The sequence below is a fragment of the Lonchura striata genome, chromosome 5 (genome assembly GCF_046129695.1).
Source record: "Lonchura striata isolate bLonStr1 chromosome 5, bLonStr1.mat, whole genome shotgun sequence".
Taxonomy (NCBI): domain Eukaryota; kingdom Metazoa; phylum Chordata; class Aves; order Passeriformes; family Estrildidae; genus Lonchura; species Lonchura striata.
In genome coordinates, this window is record NC_134607.1 from 11,758,977 (window position 1) to 11,780,998 (window position 22,022).

The following is a 22,022-nucleotide window of genomic DNA, read 5'->3' on the forward strand; positions in this document are numbered from 1 at the left end:
CCAAGCACAATTCCATTTTACAATCTGTGCTGGAGCAATATGTGAAAGCATAGCAAAGTCCCTGCTTCTCAGGGCTCTGTAGATGGTGTCAAAAATGGTCCTGATGGCTCTGCTGAGCTCCATGTCAGGTCATGGATAAAATAGATCTGTAAACCAAGGGCAAGGAGAAGGCCAGACAAACTTGATTAATCTCCTTGATAAGATCAAAAGGCCACTGGCAGTACATTACTCTGGTGGTAGTAAAGCACTGGAGACAGGAGGCTCCATCATCTTTTGTACCACCTCCCCTGCCTAGCAAGTGATGACAGAGCTGGCCATGTCACCCCTGCCCACTCACTCTGTCAAAATAGGGTGTGCTGTCTACACAGTGGCTGGAGGCACTCTCCATTTTCATTCCTCCCCCTCCTCCAGTCTCTCATTTCCACACTGGCTCGTGAAGGAGAGCACTATTAAAGCCATTTTCGGGACTCCTCTCTTCCCTCAGCCATTCTCAAGCCCTGTGCTGAGTCCTCTGCAGCTTCTGCACTTTGAACAGCTCATTAGTCACAGCAACATGACCCAAGGTTTCCCCAGGGACAGAGCCTGTCTCTGATGCCGTTTATGCTATTTGAGAAAACTTCCAGAAGGAAATGAGTTCAGGCTTTTCCTACCTGTAACAGTTATTGGTGTATTTGTTGTAGCTGCCCAAAGCTGTCAGGCACCCCTCACAGATGGCGTAAGAGAAGAGGATTTGAGTGCCTGCATCCATCCAGACCTGGAACAGAGAAGGTCACTGGTCTTCAGACGTGGCAACAAAATAAACAAATGGCTGTGCCCTGTCAACAATAACTCCTCCAATCATGGAGAACAAACCCTGTGAGATAGAAAGGGGATCTACATTGAATGGAGAATCTGGGATACCTATCTGGAAAAACCGAGCTATAGAACAGGAAGCCTTTTAGGAAAAAGCTCTAGAGGAGACCATATTCTCACACCCCATTTAAGGGGACACCATTTCTCCACCCCACACCTTTGCATTCAGGGTAGAGATGGCATCCCCGATAGCATGACTCCTTCTGAAACTCTCACTACAGATATCTGTGGTCCCTACATGGCCCAGATGATTAATCTCCTTGCAGAGCCACTGGTGAGTCACCCCAAATAACAGTGTGATCAACAATCTGTGTACTTCTTTCCCTGCTCCCAGATCTAGTTTTCCACCTCTCTGAGGCCACAGTGTACAGTGAAGGGCAGAAAATTGCTGAGATGAGAGATAGCAGGCCAGGGGGGTGTCACATACCCAGGTTCCACTTTGCTCTGGCATTCCATGGGGAACGCTGAGTGGGGTTTCTTACCACTGCTCCAGCCCTCTCCTCCATGGAGAGCTGAGCTGCAACTCTGCTCTCACACAGACCCAGGGAAAGCCCTGAGCTGGGAGTTTTAGGCAGGCAAGGAAACAGCCCACCTTTCTGAGGGTCTCCAGGTTCCCCAGTCATTCTCTTTTTCCTCTAAGCAGGCCCCAGCTGCAAACATCCAGGCTGGAATTTGGTAGCCTTCAAAGAATCCCTGGGATGCCAGGCACTGCTGCCTAAGTTCACACTGATTTCTCACAGATAGGCATGTACACAGGAGCCCTTCAGGCACGGACAGCGATTGACCCTTTGGCCAGCCCTTGCCCAGGGACCAGCTCCCAGGACAAGTGAAGGGAACCCAGCTGGTCACAGCCCATGTTACATGCATGCCTTTGGTCTCTTCTGCAAGCACAGGGACCCCTTATGTCGTGGGAGGGTGTTGATGGAGTCAAAGTGCTAACCAGGCCAGAAAATATTAAAAGTGATGGATAATATAACCTCTCCCTTAATTATCTGCATTAAACAGCCAGAATAACTGTTACATGCTAAATATTTCATATACTCTTCTGGTTTTGCTGAGCCCATGACTGGAAATGACCTAATATACCCACATGCTGCAGACCACAAGCAAAAAGGATGTGCTGTGTAGGGGGACTAGACCCCTCTCAGAAGTTTTAAGGACCCTGGTTACCTGAGCTCCTTTCATAGATGACAGCTAGATGCTCACTCCAAATGCCAGAGCACTGAGAATATTCTTGTGGCCAGCATTTGCCTGACACCACCCCTCACCTGTGGGTCTGCCAGCCTGGACATGTCTGGCTTCAGGTAGAAAATGATCCCCTCAGCAGCCCCCGGCAGCATCACCCCTCGAACCAGCAGGATGAAGAGCATCACATATGGGAAGGTGGCAGTGAAGTAAACGACCTGCAGGGGCAGGGAAACAAGAGGATAGAGGGTCAGCAGGGAGGGGGGGCAGGCATCACTTCACCTCTGCAGGCCCCCACCCCAGCAAACCTCCTTGACTCTGCTGTTGGCTTTAGCTGCTGCTGCTAACGCGGAAGAGGGGTGGGAAAGAAAGTAATCAGGGTTACATCTCACTGGTGATTTAGTTAATCTGCATTTTGTTCTTCATCCAAAACTCTGCCACTGGTTGTTCTGCTTTGTTTTCTCTTTCCAGTCAGTGTAATTTCCCTGCTGTGCAGCTGTTCCCTTCATCTTTCAAGAGCTGCAGAAAACCCAGATCTCTTCCCATCACTGAGTTTTAATGAGTTATTAAAATGGTCCTATGCACAGCAAGAGCGTTCTAAATTAAATACCAACTTTTGCTGTCCAATTTGACACCTATGAGGCATCTCATTTCCAGAAGTGCTCATGCGTCACTCTCATCCCTTCAATGCCTCTGAGCTCACAGGTAAAAAATGAGGGCAACTCAACGCATTTAAAGAAAACGTAGACCATTATTTTTGTAATACCTATTTTTACTTCTTTTTTTGTGTGTGATATAAATAAACATTACAGTAGAATTAATCATCTCTAAACCGTTTCTCTAATATAGCATGTTCTTTTTTCCTAGTTGCAAAATATTTGTGAGCAAGTTGCAACTTCCTAACATTTATTCATTACTAAAATTCATCCAAGTAATGTGGAGGCTAGTTTACTCCATGGATTCATAGTGATAGGCCTGAAATGACTTTTTTCTTTTTGTGCTTAGTGATAATTGGTCAAATAAGTCACAGTACATGGTACTTTTGCTGTTCCCTGATTGAATGAGAATGACACTCCTTTGGGCACAAGTATTAAAATCTACCATCAGAAATCAGTTTTAAGAAACATTTATGCATAAGGGAGAGAAACATAGGGGAGGAAAAAAGGGGCTTTTAAAAGAAAATTAGTCTTTATGGCATTATTTGAAATTACTGTCCTGAGGTCACTATGGTTTCTTTAAATTTGGATTCCTTAAATCACAGAAGCAGAAACATAGGGATCTGGCAGGGTTATATGATTAGAGCAGCCTTTTAGGCAAATATAACCTCCTGTTTAATCTGGAGCTGTTGTACAAAGTTATGCACCTACTCAGAATTCTTGGGTCTTTTCCCTAATGCTTGTCTTAGTATATTGTCAGCAAAAAGAGGGAAGCCATTGAATTTTTTTACAGTGCCCCCGTAATACTCAAAATTGCAGCTTGCAGAGAAGACAACTGGCCTGTTTGACTTGTAGTATATTTGAGAACAGAAAACTCCTCTCTTATTGTTGCACCATGTCCATAACACCTGGCTAGTAAATAGCCAATAGCCCTGTACCCTAAAAATTGTGACGGAAAAATCTTCTGTAATTTCAGGAAGACCATTCCATTTACTATATGTAGTCACTGTTTTCTCTCACTTTCTGGTCTGGTTTTGCCAAACCTAGTCAGCTAAACCAGCCTGACTGAAATACTTTAGCTTTCTCCTTGTGCAGGTAACTCGTGCACACTGGGGAAGCAGTGTGCATCAGGAGAACCATGCAAAGGAGAAACTCAGTGGAGAAGGCTGAGAGCTAAAGAGAACCTTGGGTAACAATTATTCTTCTATGCAGATCACACAGCCTCTCAGACCCAATTTCTTGCAAAGATGGCACTGTGGTATTCAAATTAGGGGGCATCAAAGATTCAAGGTTTAAAATGCCATCATTTATCATCCATCCCCTCTTCCCCATTAAGGTGGAGCCTGGATCTCCTTCCTTCAGAAATGGTGGACAACAAGTCTGCACCAGCAAGAAACAGTCATCAGCAAAACCTGGGAAAAATCTAGTCAGGGGAGTAAGCTGTTATCTCATTCTGTTGCAATGGGTGCCCAGTGAAGTTTTAAGTTAGGAGATAGAATTTAACACTGAAACACAGGTGGCAAGTATGAAAGGGAACACTCGTGAAGAGTAGACAGTGATTTGAAGGAAGAAATCTGTTGCAGAAATTGGTTCCCCCCCCCCTTTGCTATTGGGACATTCCCTGGACACCCACAAGGCTAATCATTAATCATCAAGCATCATTAATGATCCACCCATCTCATGGCAGTTCCAGGAAAGAAAGAGGTCCTGAGCAAGTCAAGGCCATGGCAGTGTCCCTAGTACCCAGTCCAAGGCATCAAACACTCATTCACTCCAAAAGGAAAACCAGTCCATCTGCTCTATGGGATAAACATCAGGATGAAGCATTGGCTCCACCTTCATTAGCAAAATGCAGAAAGTTAAGAACTGACCCAAAACCTGCAGATTTAGAAAGAGCACCAAAGAGAGAACAAGGACACTTCTCCCACCCCAAGTGTTTTGCAGGATAAAGAAGCAGGAGAGATTCATTATCTATTCTCTGAGCTGGTTACAGGCAGCAGCTTGTCTGTTTTGCTCAAGTGTTTAATAATTGCAAGGGATGGGAAGTCTGCCACTGCAAAGGATTTTGTTGAAAACACCCTCAAGACACAGCAGGACAACACATTGGTGAGTGGATGATTCCCAACGGCACTTGGGGAGAGTCCATCAGCCACTGCGGGTATTTGCAAGTGAAAATATGCCTCAAAACTCCCCGCAGTTCCCAATTCTTTCCCCACTCTCCCCTCCCTGATGGACCTACTAATTTATTCTTCCTCTTAGGTTTCAAACACAACTGGTGTACATCAGTATGGCCACAACAGATTTTAAGTTTTACTTTGGTGCTGTGTCTTCTGCCTCTACTTCATGAAGAAGGAAAAGAGATTGAGGAAGAAATATAAGATGGGTAAAGGAGGCTTATGGACTGGGAGGATAATCTCCATTCCTACTTTGCCTGTGGACTTGACCCCTTTCCAGATGCAGAAGTAGCAGACGATCCATGCCAGCAGAAGACACAGAGCCAGCTCCCAGCGCACAGTGCCCAGTTTGTGAATACCATCCGTGAGCCCCAGGACTCGCTTCCTGCCGGTGTCCAGGGACAGGGAGAGAAGCATTAACACTCCAGACCCCACTCACCCACACAGACCTTTCCCATATTACTCCATCCAAAGACTTTACAGCCTATCTACACCACATCTGCCCAGGGCTCCCAGACATGCAAATTGTCCCAGCTCTGCTCCACCATGTCCTGTGGCTCATCCAATCCCTCCCACTCTCCAAACCCATTGTGCCATGCCTGTCCCTGCACAAAATGTGCCATGCCACACTACACAAAATCAATACCTGCTACCCATTGCTCCCTGAGCCTGGCAGCTTCCCAGCAGAGACAACTCAAGCCAAAGCAGGCCACCAAAGCCACTATCCGCCCATGGCCACCATTCTTCCTCCCCATATCCTACAGGCACCCATATGTAAGCATAAATTATCTTTAAGATTCCCATGCCCTTCCCTCTGCCTCCTTCCTTGGAGATTCGTCATCAAGAAGGTAGGCTACCCAAGAGCCCAGCAGTGCAACTCTTGCAGTTCCCAGAAGCCTAAGCCCAAACTTACAACTCCTCTGCACATTTTGCTCAAAATCACTTCCCTCAGTGTCCCCTTTCCCTCTCTACAGAAAACCCAAACAACTGTTTCAGAGGGGCCGCAGCTCTCACTAAATAGGATGTGCAAGGAGCAGGGCAGGAGAAGGGGGCCACAACTGTGCAGACTCTTTTTGCAACCATGGGCACGTATCATCTTCTATGTGCCCTGTGGTGGCTGCAACAGACAAAAGACAGTCAACCCTTTCAAATGTACATTAAGAGACAGAAATGGGGAAAAAACCCAAACCCAACTGCTGAAGGTGAGTCCGTGACACCCCTTCTTTGTAAGACTTTCCTCTGTAACATGTAGAATGGTAGGGTAGCACAAGCAGTCATTTCAACCTCTCCAGGCTGCACTAATGACCCTATCTGGGACATTGTCTGGCCTGCTGTAAGACCCCTCACTCACACTGTATTTTAGTGCCTCCAGCCCCAAATTCCTCAAAATTCTCCACCTTCCTCAAATTATTCTCTGGCATCTCATGCATGCATCTTGGATCCCTGCTCTCCAGGGATGATCCTGAGCAGCATGATGAATCACTTCCCTTAGACAGCAATCAGGACTGAGTCAAACAAAGGTAAAAGGACGTTCTTCCCCTTTGTGTTCCACTGTGGAGGGCTTTTCCATCTGCCATGGCCTCTCATGCTTGCCTGCCAACCTGCAACACTCAGCACATGTACTCCTGCTAGCAGCAAGCCCTCACCTGCTTTTGGTGTCTCTCTCAGTGGCCACACTCACCCAGGTACCCCAGTGCCAGAAAGGGGAACACACCCTCAAGGTGCACATGAGCGCTCCTGGGCAGGCACACCATGAGCTGCCATTGGAGTGTGCCCAGTCCTCACACCCTGAGCTTGTGCCCATCTCCTTGGCATCTCATTGTGCTCCCCGTGTTGGATCTGACACGTGGCACCTCACTTGCTCCTACAGACATGCAGCCCCCTGCCCAGGAACTCCTGCAACTGCAGCCTTTGGATGAGAAGGAGCCTGAACAGAGGGAAAGCAAGCACATACTCCCAAAACTCAATCATTGAGGACGTGGCATTCGAAGGCAAGGTCCTGTTGTCCAGGCTGGATCTATTCAGAATGTCCACACAGAGATCTACCAAAAGAAAAGAAGCTGATGAGGTGAGAAATTCTTTAGGGCTCCTCCAAGAGGGATGTTCCTTCCCCTCTGGACCTTAACCCTCACTCTGGCAGCACACAGATCCTTCATCTTGTGCTATAGAGCATCTCATTAAACTCTGGCTCTCTCCAGGTATGAATCCCAATCCAGCAGCCACCCGAGGGGCTTCAGGAAAGGAAGAGGGGAAGGAGAGAACAATTCCCTGCCAAATTGAAAACAGATGACTGCAAAACATAGATTATCAAGGGATAGCGACTATGAGTAGTCAGAATAGAAAATCTCATTCTCTTTCCACATCATGCACCATTCCCTGTCCATATATGCACACACCACAGAAGCCTTCATGCTCTCCTTTGTCATCCCCAACCCTATTACCAAACATGAAATAACTAAAAACAGAGGAGATGCCACACATCCAATGAACCTCATCTTACATTTTGACAGCAAAAGACAATCCACTGGAAAACCAAGGAAACCCAGCTGTTGCTGGGATGCTTCTCTCCGTTAAGAGAACATATGTGGCTTTCCTTGTAAACAAATCCATTCTAGGGGAGCTGAAGGAATTGGATCAGCTCTTTAAAATGTTGGTTACTTCTGCTGGGATGAAAGGGCAGAGGGAACTGTGAGTAAAAGGCCCACAGGGTAGAGAAATTTAACTAATTGCAGAAATTAATCATCTGATGCAAAAGAAAATGGGAGGGAACCAAGCTGCTGCCAAGAAAAACCTGCTCAACATGTTAAAATAGTCCTGACAAGGACATTAATGAAGATTACTTCACATCTACCCCATCTTCCCAAGATCAGCACAAGTGCCTTGAGTAAAGTCAAAGCCAGGTCTTCTCTGCAGAGCAGAGTTAACTGAACTATGAGCACAAAGCAATGAGAACCCTTGTGAATGTAATGGTATGGAGGCTGTATGGATGTGATTAACCAGGAAAACAGTGCCCTGAGAGTTTTGTGTTACTGGTTCCTTCCCTGGCAGACCTGAACTGCCAAAATCCTACAATACAAGCTTGGCCTGATTTACCCAAAAGCTGAGTGCACAGAGGAAACTGTTCAGGCATTGGCAGCAGCAGCAACTGCCCCTCTTAACTCCACAGGAATGGGATAGAGTAAGGGAACTGTAAGATACACTGCTGCACCAGCACTAACAAAAAGATCCTGCCACATGAGGAGGGCTCTAGATTGGCTTGCAAACTCCACCACCCGCCTCTCCTGCTTGCCAGAAAATGCCTATTTTTTGGTGGCATCACATGCTAGCTCATAAAAGCTTTTTATCCAAACAAAAACAATTATTTTCAACAAAAATAACTCCTGGGTATTGGAAAGAAGCTAGAAGCCAACCAAGGGAAGGTATACCTGAGTTCCAGGGGTTATTGCAGTTGGCCCATGGTAGCACTGAAGTGAAGGAGCTGAACAGGTAGAAGAGTGCCCAGGACAAGATGACAATGTAGTAGATATTCAGATATCCCACAATGACTTGGGAAGCATATCCAATTCCTGTGAAGAAAAGCAAAGGAGGTGAGGATGGGACTGGCAACCAACTCCCAACACATGAGGCTTAACCCCAAACAAGACACTGGTCATGCTGTGGTAAGAAGGATGCAACACCTACACATGGCTCTCCAGAGGATACTGCGAGATCTGCCTAAGGGAAAGAGGAAGGATTTTGTGACTGTGCACACAGACAGGAAACATTGTTGGTAACTCTAGACAGGTCTGTGGTGAAACAAAAAACCTTATGATGATTTGAAAAAAAAAAATTCTGATGGCTACCACGGCACAGCATCATAGTGCCTCCTCTTCAGAAAAATACAGCTCTGGCCTTTGAAGAAAAGAAATGCAGCTGAGTCTCTTACTTCTGGAAAGAATGAGGCAGAAAATATTCTTACAGTTGATATACACCATGCTCAGCTTTGGTCTCTGGGTCCTGATTGTGCCCATTGCACACTGAGACCTCAGAACACTAATCAGACCAGAAAGCCCAATTCATTTATTTAAAACTGGTTGTCAGTGTCCTTTGAGATGCCCCTGCTGTCAGCTTCAGATCTGTGCCAGAGCACAGGGGTCTCCAGCACAGGATGTCCCAGACTCCCCAAGGAGTTTCAAATAGCACTACATGCCCATGCTCAAGCAAACTAACCAGGCTCCACTCTGCTGAGCACAGGTTTCTCCATCTTCAAAACATGGTTAATAAGCTCTCCTCTGGAGAGAATTGAGGAAATTATATTCACTAATATATTCATCCCGTTAAACAACCTTCCCTAGGGCCCCAGAAGTCCTGGTTCTTATCCCTGTGGCTTAACCTCATCCCCATCCCATCTCTGGACTGTCAGACCCAGTGCACATAGCCTGATTCCCCTATTTTGAAGGATGCCAGCCTGCAAATGCTGCCACAGAAGTTGTGGGCATGGGAGCAGGCAGGGAAAGCATGATAAACCATACAGTTTTCCTCAATCTTTTCTCCTCTCACTATTTGTCCTGCACTACACACAGGTGTTTGTACACTGATACTTCCATCCTTCCTTCAAGCTGGCCATCCTGCTTCTCCTCTCTCCCAGGTTCTGAGCTCCACAAAACAGAGACCATGGTTCAGATGGACCAGCATAGCCCCCAGCCAGCACCACACACCCTCACTCACATCAAGAGGGGTCAAGGAACTGCCTCTGCACACACAGCAGGCAGCAGAAGGAATAACAAGGCTGGGAGAGAGATAAAAGTAGGGAGAATAAAGGAGAAAGGAACAAAAAAATTAATAATACATCAAAAAGAGGATCTCAATCACTGATTGTCAGCAAGTGTCAGTAAATACTGTAACTTGACTCACCTTCAAAGATGGGACAGATCTTCCTCCAAGCAGTCACCCCTCCCTGGCTCGTGAACTGCCCCAGTGCTGTCTCTAGGAAGAACAGGGGGATCCCACAGGTGAAGAGGAAGATGAGGTAAGGGATGAGGAAGGCTCCTGCAGAGAAGGGTAAAATGCTGCCTCAGAAACCTCTTCAAAAACCTATCCTTAAAACCTCTTGCAAGGTACCTAGGACCACAGCTGGAATCAGCTACATAAACATAAATATTTCACTGAACTAAATGTGCAACCTCTGCTAAAGAAACAAGGTCTCCACCACCATAATTTCTTAGAAAAAAATACAAGGGTGATCTATCTTGTGCTACTGCAGCACTTCTACATATGGTGTAGGCCAAAACCCAGAGGTAAGGAGTAACCAGGCAAGGAGCTAAAAAAATATAGTGCTGAAGAAATTCTCCCCGTTTCATGCTCCTGACCTCATTCCAGCTTTCAGCAGGAATGGGACGAACAAAATAAGTCCTTGTTTCACATAACCACATTTGTTCTGCCTTTCATGACAGTCACAGCAAAACTCCCACTTGCCCAGAGGATACAAACCTGGAGGTTAGTAACGTTTCTTGGTAAGTAAAAAGTTTGCCAGGATATAAATTTACTTGAGACATATTTCACGTCAAATTTGGAAAGCAGGTTGCACCATAAAAATGGAAATAGGGGAAGAATATCTTTCCAGCATTTTCAAAATGAAGAAGTTTAACTTCTACCTTCAAAATCCATTTTTTGCTAATATATAGAGAAATGTCTAAAGAGAAATCAGCCTGAAATGGCCCTCAATTAACCCTTGTCAAAATGGAAGAGGAAGGAGAAAAGGCCAAGGCTTTTTCACAGAAACAACAATCAACATAAACTAAACATAAGAAAAGACAAACAAAAATAACAATAAAATTTAATGCCCTGAAAAAATTGCTTAGTGCTCTGTTCAGCTGTCTGAAACTTTTTTGCACCTTTTCAGTTATGCTGTCAAACCAAAACACCAAATACATTCATTGCTCTGCTCAAAACTGCACCCGAGATCTCATTTTTACAGCTGACCTTCCTTCTGTCACCTCACTCTCTCTACATCCTTAGTGTAGATGTTCACACTTTTGCTCCCCTCCAAACAAGATTAGGTGACTGCCTTCCTCGCTGAAACAATGGTGGCTGTCTTCCCATTCCATACAATAAAATTTGGTCATGAACACCTCTCTTGCCAGGGCCTGGAGAGCATCTCAGATGTTTGTAACCAAGACTAGGGTGCCTGTTTCAGCCACTGTCCCCCCTGACCCCCTCCTCCCCTGCCAGCACAGGCATTCACACTGACATTCCTTCCAGTGACAATGAGCAACTAGGAACACTTGCCCTTGTTTTTAAGCCAGCAATGTTACAGTAACAAAGAACATCCAAATTTCCACTAAACACAGCTGTGTGTAGCTGCAGGAGACCTGGGGCCAGAGGGAAGGAGGCTGGTTCTCAGAGTCAGTCCATGTTTGCAGCGTAGGAAGTGAGAAGTGCAGACCCTGAACAAGAGGCAGCTGCTGCTTTTGGGGTTGCAAGACATTTATGCCAAATCTGCAAGACAGCTTTATTATGCTGCACATAGATGAGCTTTTCAGCAGATTCCAGACCCTCTCCTCTGATACAATTTGTCCCAGAGGTCAGCCCACTTTGGTCTCTGAGCAGTGATGGTTTTCTTCCACCTCTATTGTCTTCTCTCTTAACTCTCCCATAGCAATTACCAGCTGAAACTCCAGCTGTGATCCCCTCCTCAATTTGCTGCTCTACTGAAGGAGCCCCAGCCTTGAGTGGGACCCTCAGAAACAGATTCTCTTTCCTTATGAGTCAATCATAATTTCAGGATGCTAAGCAATTAGATCAAATTTGACAGTGCAGCAATAGATAAGGTTGCAGTTGGTCGCTTTACAGAAAACTAGCACTATTGTTTCTATGGCATCTGTCTTCATAGCTGTATAACCATTTCAATACATTCAAAGGTGGAGAAAGGTGATAGGACAGCAACCTCAAATCTGGGGGGTAAAGGTGGGATAGGGATGTAGCATTTTTAGGTGGAAAATGCCTTTTTTGCAATTTCAAGAACTTTTCCAATGATGAGAATGTCTTTGAGTGTCATGGGAAATATATTCCTTGTCCTATATCAGTCTTCTGGTTCCCTTGATCCCTGGAGAGAGAAAAGGACCTTCTACAGCAGTAGCATGCTTTCTGCAAGGGCAGTGTGGGGAGCTGTGAGGATGAGAGAACTCTCCCATCCTAACCTTTCCCAAGCCTAGCCTCCTTGTCCTCTGAATCACAGCCTTAGCTATTCCAGAGCAGTTTAATTAAAAGTAAAAATGTTATTCAATAGATATTTAAAGTGAACAAAAGTAGCCTTTTCACTTACTCTAATTAGCATACAAATTGCAAGGACTGCTGAACCGGGTACCAGAGGCACAAACTATGCAAAGATATTATCTGAGCTCAGGGAGAAATTTTCCATGCAAAACCCATGACTCCTCTCTCAAAGCATCACTGCAGAACAGGCTGTTCAGTCAGATGCACCTCCAGTGTTTCCTAACCTGTGCCCATTTTGACTTGCTCTTGGCGCCTCCCATCAAAATACTGGAGAAGAAAACTGGAGAATCTGCTAAAAATCATCTCAGGTTCAAGAAAAACTTAATTCCATCTTCTTCAACCATTTCTTACCCTGCCTCTCACTAATTTTGAGGATGTGTTTAATTGTCTCTTGTTTAATTTGGATAAACTCCAGCAACAGCAGAGAGGACAGGAATTTGGAAGCCCTGGGAAAAATTACAGTGGAACTACTCAGCTATTGGTGAAAGGTCATGGCACCTTGGAAAAGAAAGGCCTCTGGGACATGGTGTGCAGAGAAAGGAAGCTCAAAGTAGTGGGGGGTGGAGTAAGAAGCAAGTCCCAGACCATTATTTCAAGGTGTTTTTAGAGAACAAGAACAAAAGAGAAGTTATTGCTGGATTTGACATGTAATTTGTTATTCCTCCTTTTCTTTTATAAAGTTAGATTTTTTATTCACTGAGAAAAGTTAGTGACAGTCAATTATTCCCTTACATTTCGTTTTATTATTATGAGAAATTTTAACTTTTAACCATGTAATGATCTTATTGCAGTGTTACTATAAGAGAAAAGGAGAGCCACAGGAAGAAACAAAGGGGAAGGTGAATTAACCTGTTTTGGGGGTGAATTTTTCTTATAGTGGTTTGATCACTGTGAAAATTGCTCCAAGGGAAGAGGCAGAAATCTCCTTATAACGTGTATCAGGTCTTGGCTAGGATATCAGCACTATCTAAGCCTTGCCTCCTCTATAACAAGAGCCTGACAAAGATGGATTTGACATCGGGAGTAGGAAAAGGGAATATGTAGGAGGAGGTTGATGTTGGCTTTCTGATCACTCACAGCATCTGATATTTTTTTAAAGACCAATAATTTCTTGAGATGCCCAACAGCCTTAAGTTGTTCCTGGGGTTCAATTTTTTAGGAGTCCAGATTTGAGAATGCTGCTTTAAGGAAGAGTACCCACTGGAGAGCTAGATTCATCCCTGAGTTTTATTCCTCCTGGTTTTGGCAGGAACTAACTTGTTGAAGGAATGAATAAGGGAGTACCTTAGGGCATACATAGGAGAAATGGGTGCAGGCATGTACATGTCTCTCATCATACCTACAAATCCAGAACAACTCATGTGAGCTGTGAACTCACCACCACCATTCTTGTAGCAGAGGTATGGGAACCTCCACACGTTACCCAGGCCAATGATCTCCCCAGCCACAGACAGCACAAATTCCATTTTGTTCCGCCACTGGCCTCTCTCTTCCATTTCCTCCATTTGTATCTCTTCAGGAGATGTGGTGGCCCCATTGGGTTCTCCTTCCTTAGATATGGCTCTTGTCATGGCTCTGTAGGACAGAAGAGAAAGAGAGCATGGGATGTAAGAGCTGCTGCAGGACATGCTTGTGGGAAGAGGAGTGTGGGGACCAGACACCACAATAAGATGTAGTTTCAGTATCAGTATGTAAATTAAGTACATCTAACTGGTTGCATTACTGAGCAGAAGTTGGCCTTTCTAGAAGTGATTTGCTTTAGCAAGGGATACACATTCCCTTGCTAAGATTAGGAAAATACACTGGAAACAAGTCTCTCCAAAGCAGCAGCATCTCTGCTTCCATTCCCACCAGGCTGGAACTGCAAAAAAATAAGGGTTTTGTTCCCTTGTATCAACTCACAAATTAATTTTGCTGGTGGTTCAATATGTTTTTTAATAGCACATCTTTTAATCCTTCTGTGCCACCTAAAGGAACGTTCCCATCTTCACAGAGCAACAGAGACAGAAATCTGCATCACCCACAACACTCAACAATTCCACTGCCCCTGGATCTGCTCTGGACTATTCAAACTTGCTCTCTCCCTTGGCTCTGGAGGCAGCTCAGGCCAAGGACCTCTCCCAGTCAGCAGCTCAATGGTGAGCAGGACTTCATCACTTTTAATATCATTTACCTCATAGGACCACCAAATCTTCTATTGACTCTTTGCACCAGGATGGTGCACCAGAACCATGATGCCAAACTATTCCCTCCCTCCTTGTGCCTGGTGTCTCTCCAGTCATGTTCCTCTGGACAAACACCGGGTATGAGCCATCTCATGGTGAATAGGGACTACCAGGAACCTGACTTAACTGGAAAAAAGAGCAAATGTAAACATTTAACTGATAACTAACTGTCCCAGCAGCCAATGAACACTGTGGCACTTGTTTTGGTGTAGTTTTCAATGAGGCAAGGAGGAAGCAGGAGCAGAAGTTGGTGGGCCATGCTCGTACTTACCCACACAAGATAGCATCATTATCAGTGTCTCATTTACTTCTGTAAAGGAAATAATTTCCTAAATGCTAACCCACTGTATATATCAGGCCCTGGGGCAAAGAAAGATGCTTGTGTGTGAAAAGACAACTTCTAATGAATGCTCACAGCAGAACAAGTAGTTCTTTGACACAGGCATGTTTCCTGCCTGTTATTCAAGTAATTAAAGGAAATCAGATCTCACAGTGTAACACACCAATTGCTCTCTAAATGCCCTAGGCAACAAAAGGCTTTGTTCCCCCATCTGCTTTCCTGAAGGGATAATCCTTTTTCCTTTGCTATCAGCAGCAGATTTCCATGGATGCTGAATGGAGGACTGAGTCTCATGCGAGATATCAACCAGTGTAAGAGGGGCTGCAACAAGATCAGGGGAACATAAACCATAGAGGAGAGCAGACAAGGGCTGGTGAAGATCATCCTCCAGGCTAATATTGCTTCCTTTTCAAAAACAAGGCAGAAAGATCCTGGTCCCTGTTAAATTTGAGAGGTTTTTAGAACTATTGCCAGTAAGAGCTTATGTATGGGTAGTTCTACAGTGGGCACAACCAGTTTTGGTGTTCAATGCAGATGCATGAGAGCACTGAGGAAGCAACCTCTGTTTTATCTCCAGCCCTAGCCCTTTATGGTCCATATGCTGGAAAGCAACTATTTACTGGTATGGCTTGCACTTATCCAAGGGCTATGACACCTGTGGATCTACATGAGTGGGAAGATGAATCAGCCCTCTAACAGGCTCCTAAAAACCTCTAACCCCACATTTAAAGAAGGTGGTGGAACCTAGGAATCAAGGCACACACCCTTAAATGCTGGCTTGCAGCTGCAGCTCTGCTGCTCCCCAGCAGCTCAGCAGTCCCAGATTTGCCCTCTTCACTTAGCCCTTCTGCTGGGATGGACTGGGAGATGGAATCATCAGGTCCTCCTGCCAGCCATTTCTCAGCTTCTGAAGCCCAGGCAGGGCCCTTCTCCCCACTGTCTGCCTGCAGCAAGGTCTGCTAGCTGGCTAATCAGTTTATTCCAATGCTGCAGCACAGCCTCCTCATCTCAGAGAAGCAGAGCTCTCTGCACTGCCAAATGTGAGAGAAAAAGTAACACGTACTTAATGAAACACGTTTGATCTGTCACAGTCCTTGGCACATTCCAATTTGCTGCAGTCCAGGGCACGTTATCAAGTACAGCAATGTTTAAGCCTGAGTTTATTGAGGATGTCCCAGGAAGCTGGCAGGACAAGACTAGCTAATTCTTTGTTTTTATTTTTTTAATGTAAGGTGGATCCAAGAGCCAGCCTATTTCTATGAATATTTGTGGTTTTATTTTATTTTTGCTAGACCTGTTTCACACATGGGTGCAGAGGAAGGTCACAATCAGAGAATCACCTCACCTCACATAGCCCTGAGAAGGGAATGTATGAGTGCCAGCCTACAGCTCCAATCCTGTCACCAGCCTCCAGCTCAGGGACACCTGGACCAGGACATTTTATCTGTCCCTGACTCCTTAATAGGTGAATATGAAGGATAGAATTTGGGATGCTGCAATAAGGAATACGGCTGGGAGAAACACAGAGCAGCAGGGGAGACACAGCACTTCTATCTTCATTTTCCTATTTTAAGGAGGGTGAAAGAACCCCAGCTTTGAAATCAAACCTTTTCAAGTGGGAACAGATGACAGATTAAACTAGTGCTCAAAGTCCTGGCCCTTCATGGCATGAAATACAACTTCTTTCCCAGACAAAGCCATGCACATAACACATCCCCACTTCTTCCCTCTCTGCTTTGCCTACTGTTTCTATGAGAAAGCCTATTCATACACCTCCTGGCTCTTTTCCTAGACATTTAATCCTACTGTGTCCCTGCTCTATATGTTCTTAGGCCAGATGGGGATTCAAATAACTTCTTGTTTCCAGCTAGGAACAATTTGGTTCTCCCACAGCAGTCACAGCCACCTATTGGGTTACATCCTCCCCAAGAGGCAAACATTTTCCTCTTCCTTTGGTTGCCCCCTTCTTAATTCATGAGTTTGGTGTAAAGACTGTGCCCCTCACTGCTTGCCTGCACTTTTTCTGCTGTTCCTTCACCAAAGTTTGAAGAAAAATCCTATGACTACTTCATTCCCAGACTCTTTTTTCCTCTGCCACAAAGTTTTCCCAACTGCTAAAATGCCATCTTGATGCAATCCACAGTCTACCTCGTCCCTGGACCCTCTCCCCACCACCTTCCCTCCTTGGCTCCCTCTGACCCCCCCTGTCACTTCTAGAGGTGCTCTGCTATATTTTCAGCCCTCAGCACTTGGAGGAGATGGTTTTTTTTGCTCTTCACAGAAATGGCCTGTAGTCTGTCATCTTCCCACAGAGAGTAGTGAGCTTCCTCTATGTAGCTCCATAGGAAAGGGTACAGTATTTGATACTGGGATTGATGCATGGAGATAGCCACAATTTTTTCCCCAAAAGATTTATTGCTGTGCTGGGAAAACAAGAATACACCTGGATTCCTGCAGGACCTGGAAAGAGAGAAGGCAGCATGCAGGCAGCCATTGACCCAGAGCAACAAGTTCCATTCTTGAACATTCAATGAAGCAACACAGTCTCCCTTTGGTCACAAATTTCGGACTATGTCCCACACCTACCACCATGGGATCCTTCAAGTATGGTCACAAAAGCCAAGGAAAACCAAGGACATCTCTGAAGCATTGTGGTCACTCAGCAGTTGCCTATAATGTGCTGAACACGCAATGCAGATATTCAGGAGAATGGCATTTTTTGGCTTTGTTTGGAAACAAGATGCCAGTGAAGGGGAGAGGCGGTAATAGGAAAAAGAGGAGAAAGAAAGCATCATATGAAGCAAAATATGGTGCTATCCTCAGCCTCTCTCAGGGTAAAAAAAGGGCTTTTTCAAAGTTCCTCAGGTGAGACAAGGAACAAAAGTGAGCCAAGATGAGAGAGAAGCCACCTGGAGTTTTGGCATCAGAGGAAGAAGCCAATAGCAATTCTCCTAAAGCTTTTCTTTCTGCAAACTTACTGCCTGCTCCCAACTGCTGTCAGACAGGAGTTCCTACTGCTGGGAAGTTAACATCCTCCGTTTGACCTATTTTGCTGTTTTATCATAAGGCAAATGAGATGAGGACAATCTCCAGAGGGAATAGTGAAACAGAGGGAACAGCAGACATAAATGTCTCTTAAAAGTAGCCAATAACATTTATGAAAGGAAGCACAGCGTTAAAGCTCCCTTGGACACTCGAAGGTACTGCCTGAACTGCAGAATCACAGGTGACAATGCAGACAGCTGCAGTGCATTTATATTTCTTGGTTTCATTTTGAAACAAGCAGCAACCAAGCACATAAACTGCAATTTAAGATGGGGAGGGAGAAATCAGGAAGCAAGAAGACTGGGCTGTGTTACAAAAGGAGGAGCAGGAGGACACATAAAATTCTCCGGTTGCGCAACCAGAGCCAGCAGTTAGTCAGCAGCTGAAATCCTGCACTGCATTTTGATGGCAGGAGGCAGGGGAGGCTGGAGGAGTAGAGACAGAAAATCAGGGCTCAGCAAGGAACAGCAGTGCCAAGGTACAGCTTAAGGAACCAACCCAGTTAAATTAGTGCATAGGGGCTGCTACTGGAATCGGTCATCTCTGCAAGATGGACAAGAAAATATTAGCATGGAAGCAAGTACTTTCCAGCCAATCTAAGAGCAGCTACATGAGCACAGACAGCTGCTTCCAAACAAGAATGCTGCTGGAGAATGGCTCACTCCAGCTGCATAACAGAAAAAGGCAAGGAAAGATGTAGAAAGAAAAAAACTGATCAACTCCAGGACAGCAGGTGAAATTAAAATGCCTTTTATTTCAAGCAATTGAAAGTTAGTTGGCTTCTTTATACTTTCTAATTAACTTCCAGGTTCTGTGGGCTGCAGGGTATTCTCAAAGCATCTGTTCAGCAACGTTCATGAGGCACAGGAGACCGTTACAAGAATCAGATCCTACCTATGTTTTCTCCAGTGTGAAATAAGAGCAATGCTTGTACAGTCAGTAAGTTTGCTACTTACTGACACCATAAAGAGTGAGATAAGGAACTCGGTGATTTCCTTATGAGTGAGTTCACTGATGGCATGGACATCTGTAATACAAGATGCAAGGATTATAGAGCATCACCCTTCAGACCACACACCCCCAGTGCAGGAGGGTGCCAAATGGGTCCTGCTCTGTCTTCTGCTGCTGGACAGGAGACCCTCTGAAGCCTCTAACAGTGGCTGGACTTTTCTGAGGATCAGTGGCAAATCTCTTACTAAAAGCAATGTAGGCTGTTGTTCCCACCCAGATGAATCTCTGTTGGTGTCCATGGATCACCATCCCTGCTCTGAGCTACAGATACACAGAGTTGGTTTCTTTCTCTAGCCTAGAAAAAAAACCAAGACTAACTGATGAAGTCCATAAATGTTCTCTAAGTAGAACTAGAAACCAGCCCTTCCACCAAACCAGATAATCTCAAGACCTCCACTCAGCCCATAATATGGCTACATCCAGTGCAACACAGAAGGGCCAGCCACAGCATGATCCATTCTTCTTACAGAGCACCAGCAACAGGTCTGATACAGCCACAGATCCAGCCAGGCCCCGGTGGAGCCCCTAGAGCCACCCACCCGATGGCTGAAGCTGTCTGACCGAAATCCTGGGGCTGCATCCGGCTGCCTCAAAGGTCCTTGTGTGCAGCCAAAGCATGTGGCCAGCATGGTTCCTGTCACTGGCTGGAGAGCAGAGAAGGTGAATGCCACAGAGGGTGAAAGCCACGCTGCTCCAGCACCCACTCTGCAAACAGGTCCCTGCACAATAGGGCAGCGACCTGTGGTGCAGCCCAGAGGTGCTCCACAGGGACAAGATAGAGTCTGCAGGATGCCTGCAGGGCTGCCACCTCTCTGGAGCAGCAACTTCATGGAGCAAGATGACAGCCAGCAGCCCTGAGCAGGTCAGATGAAGACATGGAGGCTGCCAGCCCCCAACCTGCTGCTGCCATCCTTGCAGCTGGGGGTGAGGGCTGAGGGAAGAGTGGGAAGCAAAGTTGCTAGAGCAGGAGAGCAGAGAAACCAGCACTGCGGCCAGTGGTTCAGAGGTGGGAGAGCAGCACAGGGAATTTTGCATCACACTGCTCTAGGCACTTGTATCTAAACTCTTCCAGGTAGGTACACCCAGCCTGACCTCCCAAAAGCACAGCCTGGGGACACTTGCTGTCAGTAATGAGAATACAGGAAGCACAGGGGAAGAGCACTCAAGCAAGACTCTTCCAAAAGCCATGCAAGTTTAAGGCATAACACATTGCATTATGCTTCCCAGCAGGGAGGATGAGGGGAGCCAACAGCATGTGTGGCAGAACCTGGTCCCTCAGCACAGACACGTGTGTGGCCAGCACAGAGCAGGACCACAGGATTCCCTGCCATGATTGCTCCCACACTGTGCTTCCTGTTCAGCCCTGCATAAGTCCAGCACCCCATGTCAGACCCTGGGCAGGCTCAGCCAACTCCAGTTGGTGCTCAGGACGAGTCACATAAGGTGAAATCAGCACAGGTAGAGGTACATGTAGACCATGACTCCAGCAGTGCCTTAAGTGTTTTCCAGCAGTTCCTGCCATAATGCCACATTGTAATGTGGTGGAACTGCATCCCACCTGCACCCTCCAAGGGGCCAGGTACCTGTTCTCCAGGCTGGGGCACCCAAGTTTTCCTCTAGCCCTGCCCAGGACCACAGGTAGAGATACGGCACAGGCTCTTTAGCCTCTGCAAGAACCACATCTGCAACCATGAATCCAGAAAAGCTGAGCTGTTGCAGAGCTGCAAAAGTCAGGTCCAAGGTTCAGTCTCTCATATCACCAGCTGTCAAAGAGGGAAAACTAGGGCAATGGCATTTCCACTGGCATGAGATGAAAGCCCTGATTAGTAGTGATTACTTTAAAAGCACTGTTGATTTAAGAAGACACAGATCAGGTGTTATGAAACCCTCATGTGTCCTGCCTGCACTTGCTCACAAATATGCCCACAGATCCTGAGAGTTTAGCACATGCAGAAACTGTGCTGTCTCCCTGCCTCACCCCTACAGGAACAAATTTGATGACAACTCCAGGGCAAGAGGAACAAGAAGTGCACTCCCAGGCTCATCTTTTAAAACTGCAGCTCCTAAGTAAATGCACTGGGGTCAGCACCTCTGCAGGGCAGCACAGGAGGAGAGGACTCATTCTGGCAGTAGCTGAAATGCCTACAGACTACTCCACTCCTAGTGCCTTGTCTCCTGTACCTATTATCAACCATTCAGTTCTACCCTTCATCCCTGTCCCTGTCTTGCTCACTGTTGTCTCTCTTCTCAATATTTCTGCTGAGTACTTACCTGTCACTCTCTCCATTTTTCTCTGCTGCCACAGCCTTCAGTATCAATTACCCATCCTTCAGGCATCTCTTTGCTCTCAGCTTCCTGGTCCCCCCTGTGCAGTATCTCAGCCTGTCCTTTCTTTTTCCAAAGGAACCATTGAAAGAACAACCTCTTCCCTCAGTTGATCCAAACTGACTATTTGCTCCTTATTTTCCATCTCACTCTTGCTTTACTTAACCCTGGGAAGATTTTGCCCTTGCAGATTTGCTGGCCCACTCTCCAGAGCACAGCAAGCAACTGGTGTGCAGCAGCTGGCTGCGGAGTCACCGGCACTCCCAGGGTGACACAAACATCCAGCCAGATCTGCTCAACAAGAAAACACCCAACTCACCTGAACCCAGTGCAGGTCTCCCCCAGGCAAGCCCCTCCTGTCCTATCCTTTTCTGTCCCACTGGAGGCCAGGCAGGGAATCCACTGACTGCCAAACAGATACAGCAAGAGTTAAGGCAGAGACTACTCTCTCTCCTCCTCCTGTCCCACCCCTTCCACCAGCTCCCCCCCCACAAATTATCACCCAGCTCATGCGTGGGTGGTGGGACGTAGGGAAGGGAGGTGCATCAGGGCAGAAGAACTTTCTCCCCTATTCCCTTACAACATGTACCTCTCCAAACCTTGAACTGTGGCCCTAACAAGAAAGCAAGATGAGAAAGCAGCCACAGGCAGGCAGGGTAAAGGCCCAGAGTTTGTAAATATCAACTACAGCAGTCAGAGAGTAACTCCATGTCCTCTTGACCTCTGCAAAGCAGGAACTCTCCCTTGGCAGACCCCACAGCATGGCCCAGGCTGGCTGACACATAATTCCCACTGTTCTAGAGCTCCACCACTTTAGTGGGATAGGGGCATCCCTCAATGTCATCCTCCAAACATGCAGAATGAATCTCCACAGAGCATTACATCAAACCTTCTGTGGCTAAGCTCAAGTCTCACCAACACCATTAGGTAGGTGGAGCAAAAGGCAGAGTGTGGG

General features: G+C 46.2%; 1 protein-coding gene across 1 annotated transcript in view; it reads right to left on the minus strand.

Annotated features, from left to right (window-relative positions):
* The window catches only part of SLC6A12 (solute carrier family 6 member 12), a 38,270-nt gene extending 16,620 nt beyond the window's left edge, over positions 1-21,650 (minus strand). The window contains exons 1-8 of the mRNA XM_021535073.3: positions 21,387-21,650; positions 13,500-13,696; positions 9,761-9,895; positions 8,293-8,433; positions 6,822-6,909; positions 5,120-5,252; positions 2,121-2,255; positions 651-754 (exon numbers count right to left, since the gene is read on the minus strand). Of these exons, the coding sequence (XP_021390748.1) occupies positions 651-754; positions 2,121-2,255; positions 5,120-5,252; positions 6,822-6,909; positions 8,293-8,433; positions 9,761-9,895; positions 13,500-13,692 (929 nt within the window). The 5' untranslated portion in view covers positions 13,693-13,696; positions 21,387-21,650. The remainder of the gene's footprint in view (positions 1-650; positions 755-2,120; positions 2,256-5,119; positions 5,253-6,821; positions 6,910-8,292; positions 8,434-9,760; positions 9,896-13,499; positions 13,697-21,386) is intronic.
* Positions 21,651-22,022: the final 372 nt, after the last annotated feature.